Here is a 12,413-nt window from a genome sequence, read left to right on the forward strand (position 1 = left end):
CCCATCCCGGACGAGCCCCCATATGTAGGAGTCTAAACGAAAAATAAGGCGCGAAGATTCGAATCCACGATCCTCGGATCCACAGTCGACCGCTTTACCTACACGACCAATTCGACCGGTCGTCAATTCCTGTCGGGAGACTGAGAGCTTTAAATCTAAAACCTTTAAACACAAGCTTTGACAATCAATTTCCAAGTGCAAAGGTCCTCCCAACTTTTCGAAACGCGATCCCCATAGTCATGAATACTATAAGGAGTAATATCCACTAGAGCTTTAAATCTGAAACCTTTGACAAGCAATTTCCAAATGTCGCCGTAACTTATCGAAACGTGATAATGGCCTCGTTGGACCGCAAGATGTCCCAAGCCCTACCACAGGTTTTCCCTGACGCAAATCTTTGGTAAACATCCATCGATCGCGGATGACGGGTGCCCGCGAAAATAGCAGAAGCGATTTACCAACGCTAAATGCGACCACCCGACCGGAACCGAAGAGCAAACACATTTTTCCCTCCCCTACTCGCGAATCCATCTTCATTATCGGCTGGCGCGTCTTCGGGGACAGGGCTGCGGGTCTTGGTATTCCGCGAGACAGCTTCCCCATTAAGATTCATTCGCATCTCCGGGCCGGAATTTTTCCGAACCGTTTCGAAAAATAACCGCCGCGAGATATCGGCTCGATGGCCGACCCACATTCGCTCCGAGCACGGCGAATGAATTTTTTCTACCCTGGGAGGCGTGTCGAGAACCGTTTTTCTCGGGGGAAGACACTACACGCACAGTCCGATAAATAACCGGAATTTCTGTTATCGACGCTACAAGCGCCATCCATTGGGCATTACTTTTTTTAGTTGTCTTGGGTGAGAACCATCGACTCACGTTTTCAGAAAAAACGGAGGACCCGTTTGAAACTTAGGGGTAGTATGAAATAACGCGTGGTTATTAATTAACCCACGAAAGCCACACCTCGCGCGTAACGTAAATTACACGAGCAGATAAATGTTTGCTCTTAACGTAACATTGACATAGACTCTTCCGGTTTCCGCAAACGGTTTCGTTGAGAGCGACCCGTGAATTTTCCCTGGGCCTTTGGAGACGTTAATGCAAATATATGCATAAATTCTGGCCGATTTACCTGACACCGTGCACGAATTGGTGGCTTAACTCCGTTTGCTCGGTTAAGCAAGAAGTTTCGTTCCGGCACCGCTGGGACAGACGAGTCCGTCGAATGTAAACAAGTTTACCCCATAGTTATTCGTTTCCTAGTTATTCGCAGCGCGAAGATAACCGTGAACGCGCCGGTATTTATCATCCGTCGTCGGATCGTTTCTAACGCGTAGGGGAGCGAACGCTATCGACGATGCTGGGCGCAGAAAATGGTTTGCGAGCGGTAACCGGAAGGCGGGGCTCGAAGAGTGAGACTGACAACAACAAATTAGCAGCGGTAATTGAATCCCGTTAGTCGACTGGCGGTTGCAGAAATACGAGAAGGACGCGAAGCTCGCGAGGGAATTGCCCTGGGAGGATATAAACGACCTCCGAAATTATTGATACCGATTCGGGATGACCGGTGGTGAAGTTTGCTTCGTTAGAAATTTAATGGATCGAGCAATTAGCATTACAGGCAATTGTTTAACTTTGTTAAACGGTAAACGTTCCGACCCTCGCTGCGAATTCTCTACGACAACAATGCCGAAGAGCGTGCAAATATTCGATGAAATTAATCAACTTGCTCGTCGTGCTAATTGTTCGATTCATTTCGTGGAGACCCCTTTGGATGCACTCTTGACGCACTGTTATAATTGCGGTTAAATTTAGGAAGGTGATCGATATTGTTCGAACGCCATCATAGAAGGACGACATCGAGGAGCCTGTAAAATTGAGAATTTTAACACAAAGTTGTGAGTTTAAAAGGCAGCCAGGGATTATCCTAAAGTAGCAACTCACTTGAGGCTCTTCGACGGCGACGACCGAACTATTATAAAAATGTCTCCGCTGTACCGTGAGTTACGAACACGGTTCGGGTGGTAAAAATATCGTATTACGGTCTACGGAGTAGCGAAGCAACCCCTTTCGCCGTGATCCTGAAACGAGATCGCCGCCAAAAGCCGTAAGATTTATGCCGTTCGCGGTCTCTCGTTACTTCCTGTTGAACCAGCGCCTCTCCCTTCGGTTCACCCTTTCTTCCTTGTTGTCCCTCGTTCCTCCCACTTTGGTCCCAGGCCCGCCAGCGATACTCCTTTCTCCGTTTCTCTCCTCTGCAGTGAATATTTATGAAAGATGTAAATAACGACCCGGGATAATTTTCTCCAGAGATCCGTGGTACTCTTGTTTACGACGCCGACCGTTCCATCGGGCGCCTTTCCACGCTGCGAGCCCTCTTCGTTCTCGTTTGCGTTCCACGCAACCGTCGCCATTGTTCGCTCCTCCTTCTGATCCACGAGAGCCAACTATCGAGACGCCTTAGCCCGGTAAAGGGGCTCGTAGCTTGTACTTTGCGCGACGAAGGAAAGGTGCCACAGTAGGTAACGGAGGGGAAGAATTTTTTTTTTCTTTTTTTTTTTTTTTTTTTTTTTTTTTAAGCAGACAGAATGAAAGTCAGAAAAAAATTCTTCGTGCGCGAGAAAATTCTTCCGGATTGAAAGTACACGAGGTTTGGAAGCGAGGCGAGCAATAGTTTTCTGAAAAGTAAATCCGAGCTGTCTTATAGCATGGCCCATAGCTAAAAACAATGTTCAAACTTATCAATTTTCTGTCTTATACGACCAACGTCGTTCTCGCCTCCCATTACCAAAAAACTTGCTTCGTTCTTACGTATTCGATAAGGCGCAGGGAATTTCGGAGGTTATTTCGAAGGAAGCAAAGGAGGAGGTACAATTTGCGAAAATCGGTGTCGGGTCACGGAGGCGTCGAGCTGCGACCCGACCGATTAAACGTCACCGGAAGGCGGATCGCGTTGGCGCGGCTTACGACGGTTTAAAAAAGGATATTTCTCGTTCGAGAAGTAACGCGGCGGTACGTAACGCCGGAATTAGAAACGAACGGGACATGCGCCCGGGAGCTTTACGAGATGCACTTTTCCCCGACGATGGGAGTCAAACGGTAGGGTGGATGGAAAGAGCAACTGGCAAGTTGCACGGGACGCGATGCGATTCCGCGAGAAAACGTCGAATCCTTCGAAGGCACGAAATCACTTTAGCGAAATAGGTGTACGGGAATCGCCTTCGCCGGATTACCAGAAAGCTTCCTCCGTTCCTCCAACCTCTAGCCACCCCGTTTCCCCTCGTTCTCCGTCTGCCTGCACCCTCTTATCCGGCTTCTTCTTAGCCTCTTTTTACCTCCGACGAGATTCCGACGAGGGGAACCCTCTGCTGCGCCTTTTACGCTCGTTCAACCCGCCGCAACCCCACCGAGTCGCGAACAAACCCACCCTCTACTCGTCGAACGGACCCACTCATACCACGAAAGAGTCGGCAATGAATCTCGAAGTTAACAACTTTTTCACCGCGGCAAAAGGAGCTCCTCGGCCCCGTTGCAAGGAGCGGCGAAAGTCCGAGAACAAGGGATAAAGTCTGCGGAGGATCGAGGAGCTGAGGGGTAAGTTGCTCAAGAACACGGTTTCGCGGGCATCGATCCACCTTCCCGCGATCCATGGCCGGACCTCTGCGACTCGAACTTTCTTGAACGCTGCGAAGACGGAGCCGGATAGTAATTTCGATTCGATGTCTAAATTCGACTAGAGTTGACAGTACAGGGAAGTAAACAGAACCCAGAACTAGTCTAGGCCTAAATAAATATTTCTGTGGGCACTGACTTCCATGAGGCGCATGTACTCCGTCATAGTCATCGTCATCGTTACACGTACACTGTGGATTTTACAACCCAGCAACTCTATACTTTTCAACTTCTTATACGTAATATGCGGTCTACTTACAGCCAAGGAATTCTTGTTTCCGCGCGTATCATTATCAACAAAACACTCCCATTTTTCTTCCAAAACTACGAAAAATTGTTACCAAACGTAGGAATTTTTCATTTCCCTTCGACTTGGACTTAGGGAGGTCTGATTGTATCCCGTCGAAGAGATTGCCGTTGCGTCTGCATCGCTCGAGATGGCGTTATCAGAGCCTTTTGGCCCAAGGGGTGTGTAACCTGGCCGTTTGCTCCTCCGTCGACCGATCCGTACGTGCACACGGGGAGAAATCTGCGAGCATTCGCGTTCACGTGTCTCTGTCTGTCGGTGAACGTCGATGCTGGGTAGGCGCGCGATTGTGTGGACAGAGAGAGAACGAAGACATAGGGGGGTCGGCGGAGTGTGTCTGCGGGTGCATTACGCTGATTGCTGGTCGCGGCCCTCTCCGGAGAACACAGAGGCGAACGAAAAGGTGGAAAGGTGGCGGGCGAATTCTGCCGGAGCGACGAAGACGGAGCCGCGGAGACCGTGGAACCGACAGGAAAAGAAGAAAAGGGAATAAGGGCCGTTCTCCGTTAAGTAAGTGAACGCTCGTACGTTGCCGCCGGCTCCCGTGGATTTTAATCCTTTAAATGAATGACGCCTGTGACGCTTACTTGCCCTCTGATCCTCTTCTCGTCTACTCTCCAACGGAGACGCCTAAGTTACCGCCTCCAGCGCCGCTACTCTGTTTTTCTTGTCGCGCGTCGCTCTTTCCCCGCGCTCTCTCCAATCCGTCACTCGAAATTCCGAGATTTTTGGTTACCGTTGCAGCACTCGCGACGAGGAGGGATCGTGCACTCTGGAAAATCGCACTTTTAGAGCTCTTTTGGGAAGTAAACTTGATAGAAGTCCTCGAAACGTTTACTATTCTTATCAACACAGAGATTGAAAATGTATAACTCTCGCCATTCTGCTCCAATTTAATTCAGATTTTGTTTAGAAGTAAGCTGCATAAAATCCTCGAAACGTTTACTATTCTTATCGACACAGAGATTGAAAATGTATAACTCTCACCATTCTGCTCCAATTTGATTCAGATTTTGTTTAGAAGTAAGCTGCATAAAATCCTCGAAACGTTTACTATTCTTATCGACACAGAGATTGAAAATGTATAACTCTTACCATTCTGCTCCAATTTGATTCAGACTTTGTTTGGTTGCTCTCCATGTTCCATCAGAAATAATAGGTTACTCAGTTTATACGACCCTTAGCTACGATTAGGGTTGCCATCCTTGAATCTTAAGAGTCTCGTTCCCTAGTTGTGCCCCATCGAGAACATCTCCGTGAAACTTGAATTTATCCCTCTCGCGAATGGAATGCTTCTGCTCGTTGGGACCTCGTCAGGGGCTGAGACCGTGAAAAATCGACGCGAAGACGAATACGAGACCGGGTAAGACGCTAATATCCGTGTAATTGCGTACGCGTCGCTTCGTCTCGCGACGGTGAACGTCAACGCGCTGGCAACTCATTATTCTTCTTGTCCTGAGGGCGCGCAACCGTCTCTCTCGGCTCTCTGCCTTCAGCCACGCTATGCACAAATAATCATCGCGAGGATTCCCATTGTATTATTGTGTCTACTGTTGAATGATAAACTGTACACGCTCCTGCGGCAACTGTGCCGTGTTCATTACTAATATCGTCGCGGGGATATGATTCGGATGTAGGCTAACGAAAAATCCACTGCACTCCGAAATGCGTCTTGATAATCAACGATGCAAAGATCATCTTAAAACAGACCGCTCGGGAAAACTCCATTTACCTTTCGCGATAAACAAAAGTGTTCCCTACCCATCAAGGGGTAGCATAATCTGATCCTGGTGTTTTTTTTTTGTTTTTTTTTTTGGTGCACCAGAGCTATGAAGTTTAACTTCATTTCTCTTGAGAATGGCATTACCTTTATCGTTACTTTTACCGTCATAATTCATTCGAAGACCTTGTACTCTCAGACCTAAGATTGCTATGGTATTTCGAGAACTCGTTAACTCCTTGATAGCGTTAAACGACGAAACCCGTGATTTTTCCAGGGTAAACAGGGCGGGATCGAACCTTAGCTCAACGTGATCCAGTTTTGCAGGATAATGTACAAGGAGTGTTATAACGCTGGCCTCGATAACCCATCGGGCGCGAGGGGGTTGCACAAGAGGGGCCTCTAAAACGTAGGGAATGGCGAGGGGTTGAGTAGAAGGAGCGGATAGATTATACGGGCACCGTGGAGAATCGATCCTTGAATTACGGCCACATTATGACTGCGAAACTTGCTAAGGCCGCACTTTCCAGCCGGCAGCGAATTAATCTACGTGAAAGAAGAGAAGAGCGGCTCCAGCTTCGAAGCTAGAGGCCGATGATTCATTTCGGAGGAAACGCGAACACGCTCGAAGCCGACGGAAAAGTGTTGGAGCGAGCAAGAGGAGAAAGAGAGGTTGAGAGGATTCTGATAACGAGGAACGATCGAGCGTCCCTTCGTTCGTCGATTAAACGATAGGGCAAAACGCTGACATACGCCGGTCATTGTCTACCTGGGATCTGTTGGGGCCACCTGCTTCCCGATTTACGCGAGTCCTTCGACTTGCTTTGCATTTTTTAAATCCTCTCCAGCTATGGAATCGACAGATTTCTTCCAACGGTGCTGACTAATCGCGCTGCGTAGCGTTTAGTTTAGTAGCTTGTTTATTGAATTAACGGTAAGTAGTGCAACGTATGGGGTTGCGATATTTATTCGTTTACTTATACATGAGGATTTAACAGGCTGCTAGGTTTGTCAGGCTTGGAAAGGAATGTTTAAGAATTAATTAATCTTGACTCGGGCTTAGAGAAAGTATTTCCAATGCCTAAAATAAAAAGTACACAGAATTTGAGCGTATGGAAATGTTTAGTACGCGTTTGAATGATTCCTATGCGATCACATAAGTATCGATAGACTGCACCGGTCAGGGGGTAGGTAGCCGGAAGCGAATTTGAATGGAAAAACAGAGAACGAAGGGGTAGGGACAGGATAGGGGTGGAATTGTAACGAGAGTTGGCTAAACGAGCGGAAGGTAAAGTGGGTTAAAGCAAAGGGAATTTCGCAGGGTCGTCGAGTGATTGGCAATGCGTGTAACGAGAACTGAACGAACCCCCCTTCAATTGTTTCAGCCAATCGGGATGCACTTGAAGAAATACGAGTGGGTGGGATCCCCGGACATTGGCGACTGTTCGCTGTGGGTCAGATCCGCCACCCTGGAGTTCGACGACGGACTTTGGCAGTGTCAGGTCACAGCCAGTGACTTCACAACGCAGGACGCGTTAGCATCCGAACCAGCGAGGCTGGTTGTCAGAGGTAAGGTTAACTCGATCGAATTTTACTCGTTAGTCGAATTCTTGATGATAATCCTTGAAACCAACGAAGAATATCTGACTAAGAAGTGTTACCGAATATTTGTCGAGTATATAGTACTTGTAGGGAATTTAATCGCCACCGCTTTTCGGTGATCGGTGATCGGTGGCCGCTACCGAACACGTGACACCGTGCACCAGTTCTTGTGTATGTATGTCCGTATGTATGAGTGTATGTACGAACCAATATTTAAAAGGAACCGAGAAAAGGCCAAATTCAGTCTTAGCTAGGACTCCTTAGAGACCACTTTCATTAATAAAGTTTTCTACTTTTTTCGTAACGCGCTGGATAACATAGATATTTAAATAAAAATATAGACACATGTTCGAAAACATTTTTCCATGTTTTTAAGTCTAAAGTGGTTGCACCGCGTGTATTTCATGTATCGACGCTTCGAACCCTGGTGTGGGTCATTTTTCGGAACAAAACCTGTTAATCTGCAATTATAATAATGTAGACATTCGTTTAAATGCCGATAATTCGTGCATGACTCGCGCGCACTGTCAGCCAGGTAAATTGCACACCCGTCAAAGCCGTGCTCGTCGCTTTTCATCGGTATTATTCCCATTGTGCCAAGATTAATGTACTAGTTCGTCTGGGGACCGGACATCGCGGTCAGGACAGTCGTATTACCGGCGTGAATTGGCGAAAACGCGAATCGATATGACGAATAAAAACAATCGAAGCTGTACGATAAATAAAGAAGCGTGACTCGAGCACAAGTCATGCGCGAGCATACTTTTATTTCTACTCGTCTTTCCGAGGAACAATTTAGAATGCAATATTACGAAGACAGAAAATAGTGTCACAATAATTAAAATAATTATCGTCTCTAGCCTTTAACTTTTCAATTGTTACATTCGACCAGTCGTTGCATTCGTGCGAAGTGCCAAAATGCGAATAAAAATTGTGCGAGCCGGTTTCCCCGCTTTATTCATAGTATACAAGCCAGTCTTTCGATAAAAGCACGTTGGGACTTTTCCTCGATAATCGCCCGGACCAAGTTGTTACGTATTAAACGCGATAATTCCTACGCGGAAAACGAACCGAAAATACGAAAGTGTTATTTATTTTACGCTGGGTCTCGATCGGAGAAAATCGATTTTGGAAATTGAATGAGTACGCGCGCTGTCGGACACGTGAGTTAGTTAACGCGTCTGACCATTACTCATTGTTTCTAGTTGCGTTGGTGTTCGCAAACATCGACGGTGCTACGATAGTAGCTGTTTTCCGTCTATGTTATTATTTTCCATCTAGTTCGAACTAGTTAAAACAAATACCCGTGCCGCTGTCAATGTTTACAAACACGGCTACACGTAGAAATAACCGCTAATGGACGAACGCGTCGACCAGGTCGCACTCTGCACGCACGTACACCTCTAGCTTTCGAAATTAATTTTCTCGAAAACGAAGTGAAATTTATTCGGAGAGACTCATCCTCGATTAAAACAATTGAGTCGGAGTCCGTACCTTTATTAATTCTATTGTTGAGTCGGAGAGATTGAAAATCAAGTGACAGGAGCTGCCATTTGCTGCATCGTACTCGATGATATTCCGCGACAAGACATTTTTTTTCTTCTCAGGAAACCCCTTCATTGATTTATAACGCACTAAGAGCCAATTGTAACGAAACATTTCTTTGTTACTACAGTAAAATCTCCTTAAATGCACAAATTTCTATGAGATAAACGTAAATATTATTGCAAAAAATAAGGTATAATTTAAGAGTGACTAGGCGTCGCGGCTAATAATTAAGGGGACTTAAACTCCCGCTAATTTTATATACATTACGACATATGATCGCGTCATAAAAATCCCAAAGTGTGGGAAGAAGACTGATCGATTTAGTTTAGAGGGGAATGGCCCGTAATCAAACCGAACAGTGTTCGGACAAACGCGACGCGTAGCCGGATATTCGGCCACAAAATCGGACAAATTAACCTGTGTTAATTTTCTGGTTTCAGTCAGCCCTCAACGACCGCAGATAGAGTACGCGGATCGTCTACTTCTACCCGGCAGCAACGTGACAGCCCGAGCAGGTGAGATCGCTACGCTCACTTGCAGAGCGCGGTATGGGAATCCTTCGCCTCTAATTAAATGGTTCGTAATCGTTGCACCGTAGATTCTCTACTACTTACCGTTCATCGGTGACCCCTCTCGCCGTGACCTTTTTCCCTCTTCCTCGTGCAACAGCTTTCAGTCCACTGCCGATTACTTCCATCGAAGCGATCCTCTGTACCGTTTGCCAAAGCTGATTCACGGTAAATGCACCGGGAGTGGACGTCAATAGTAGGTAATTCAATGCATAGAAAAAGCAGTAAGGCAGTCATTGAACGAGCTATATACTACGTACAGAAATTATTATAAGTCCTAGGTAATTCATCAAACAAAAGTAGTAAGAGTTACACATTGATCTCAAACTCGATTTTAAACCCGTGTATTAACGAATATTTTTCTTCAAAAATTTAGACCTCCGATACAATAACCTCGATGAAATGCGAAGGAAGTAGTAATTTTTATAAAAAAAAAATGCTTGGAAGACGTCCACTACCCGTTGTTTTTACTTCGAACCACAGCTTCTTGATAATCAGTCGAGAGATGAAAAGCAGCGCGGAAAGCCGTCTGCGGAATTGAGACCGAGTAGTCTTTGCACGAGGAAGGATTTGAGTAACAGCGTTGGGTTTTTTAAGGAAACGTTTGAATGCGTCTAGATTGCTCCCGCTCTCTATCTCTCCGCGGCGCTCAATCGTTGCAGAGAAACTGCGCTCCTTTTCGGGATTGATTCGATTAAGCTCGGCGCCACTCCCGAGTTGATTTCGTTTCGCGGACTTTGGACAACTTAATTCCAGCCGTGTCTTTCGCGCCCTTCCGATGAGAGAGACGGGCGCTTCCCCGGTAATCGAACGATTACCACTGTAATTACTTCGAGGTTGCTTGGGTATCGAACTACGGGACTGGGTGAATACTCCCACAAACATGCGTATACATTCATCGACGTTGAAAAGCTTTAATTAAACAAACGTTTTTTGACAAATATCATTACGGATCGCGTTAAAATTGTCTCGTTTATCAGAATTTCGATACGAGTTATAATTTTAATTCAAGCTTCTCGGTGTATACATTGTGTGTAACTTATTCGAAAACGCGACACATTGTATTCCTTTTTGGATTAAGGGTACACTCGAGGTATTCTCCGAGAAACGGAACTGAGGCATGGCCAACGTCGCCAGTGTAACGCTAATGAATTATTTACCCGGTGATTGCCCCCAAGACAAAAGTTCTCCTCCAAACCAGACCAAGGTACACGCGAGACGAATCGAATCTAATTTTTAAATTCAATTCGATAGAGGGCTTTATGAATCGTAACTGCAGATTTAACGAACGGGGCGAAAAGAGAGAGGGTGGGGAATCTTGCGTTCCCGTGGGCTATTATTCGAAAAGTGCCATCCCGAATCCAGCGAGTCTGCGTCATCAGGATTGCCAATACATGCATACCCTGTCGTTTGTTCGAAGCGCGCCAGTTAGTTTTCCCTGCGCGAACATCCTGGCCCCTGTAATGCACCTTGTGGATCTTGCCGATGGTAGCGTCGGCTCTCCGGTTGCCCATGAATAATCATGATCCATTCCTGCTAGGTATCTAGACGAAGTTAAGGAGCTACAGGGTTTGCTTGCGCCCCCGAGGCGTAGAAATAACAGAAAGCCCCGGCGACGGAACGAAACGGCGAGATAACGGCTAGGGGGATGACGATAAGCTACGCGAGAAACGTTAATTAATTTATAGGCGAATCAGGAGCGATGCCGAGGTCCTCGGATCGGTGGGGAAACTTTGACGTTGAGCGGAAAGTTTGAGCGACGGGACGCGTGCCATGGCAGTCTGAGAATTCCAGACGAGCTCCCTGCTATCCGTGTCTCTCTCTCTCTCTCTCTCTCTCTCTCTCTCTCTCTCTCTCTCTCTGCGCGTTAGAGAATTAGCCTAATTGACATTGCCGAGCGTATGGATACGCATAAGCGATTTGATTATTGCTAGACCGGAGTTACGACGCGTGTCTGTGCAGCCCCTCGCGCGAAATCGCGTTTACCCCTGCAGGGTGTGCTAATACGTTGGCTGTTCGTGTCAGGATCCGCTCGAGACTAAGATATTCCGGGAGATTCTAAGCATAATACGATCCTACTACTTGGTAATTGAAAAGTTGGCTCTGGACCATGTATACCGTGTATACCTTAAGATAGAATGTAGAGAATGGAAGAAAGAATTCGGCGGAGTAAGTAAAAGTATAAGAAAGAGGGAGAGAACGGGAAAAATAGAAAGTTCTGAGCGTGGTTCCTGAAGACCAAGCGTGTTTACGCAATACGAAAATATGCAAGAAAAGAAGAATTGAATATACAGTCGGTCCTATAAATATTCGTACTCTCTGCGTTTATTTCAGGAATGAGAGGTTCGATGTCTCCAAATAAATTTTTCATTATATATAAATATAGAAGTGCAAAATATATCCATGTACATATTTGTTGAAGTAAACTGTTCGAGTAGCCCGCCTTCCACTCACGAAAACAATAGTACGAGTGCGAAAGAGGTACGCGCTAAATTTAGCAGATGGAGCGTATGTACGTAATTTCTTTTTTTTTGCCTGATAACATGTGCTCTTACGCCTGTCTCTTACTTCCTTCGAGAGACCTTTGAGAGTGAGCACGTGTGAATCATACAATTGTTATTTCGCCATTGTAGCACTATTATTTTTGTTGTATCGCCGCGATTAGTGTGCGTGTGTGTGTATTATTGACCATTTTATAATAAACAAATTGACGTTGGGCCTGTATATTAATAATGCTACCAATTGAGTATTTAACTGAAATACCTCAACAATATTTATGATGAAACATTTATTTGGAAATGTCAAACATGTTATTTAATTTAGACAAACTTCTGGGTACGAATGTTTATGAAACTGACTGCGTAACGAATTCGACATGTAAGTAAACATGAAACCAAGAAGGACAAGCTTAGCGCGATAAACAGGTACATAAACAAAGAGGCAGAGTGGGGGCGAGTCGAAGAAGAAGGTCGCGGCGAGAGCGAGCAAGGGGT

General features: G+C 46.0%; 1 protein-coding gene across 1 annotated transcript in view; it reads left to right on the plus strand.

Annotated features, from left to right (window-relative positions):
- Window positions 1-12,413, plus strand: part of LOC128878619 (kin of IRRE-like protein 2) — a 161,551-nt gene that overhangs the window by 121,766 nt on the left and 27,372 nt on the right. Inside the window, exons 3-4 of the mRNA XM_054126940.1 lie at window positions 7,087-7,270; window positions 9,292-9,427. Coding sequence (XP_053982915.1) covers window positions 7,087-7,270; window positions 9,292-9,427 — 320 coding nt within the window. The remainder of the gene's footprint in view (window positions 1-7,086; window positions 7,271-9,291; window positions 9,428-12,413) is intronic.

Source organism: Hylaeus volcanicus, chromosome 1 (genome assembly GCF_026283585.1).
Source record: "Hylaeus volcanicus isolate JK05 chromosome 1, UHH_iyHylVolc1.0_haploid, whole genome shotgun sequence".
Classification (NCBI taxonomy): Eukaryota; Metazoa; Arthropoda; class Insecta; order Hymenoptera; family Colletidae; genus Hylaeus; species Hylaeus volcanicus.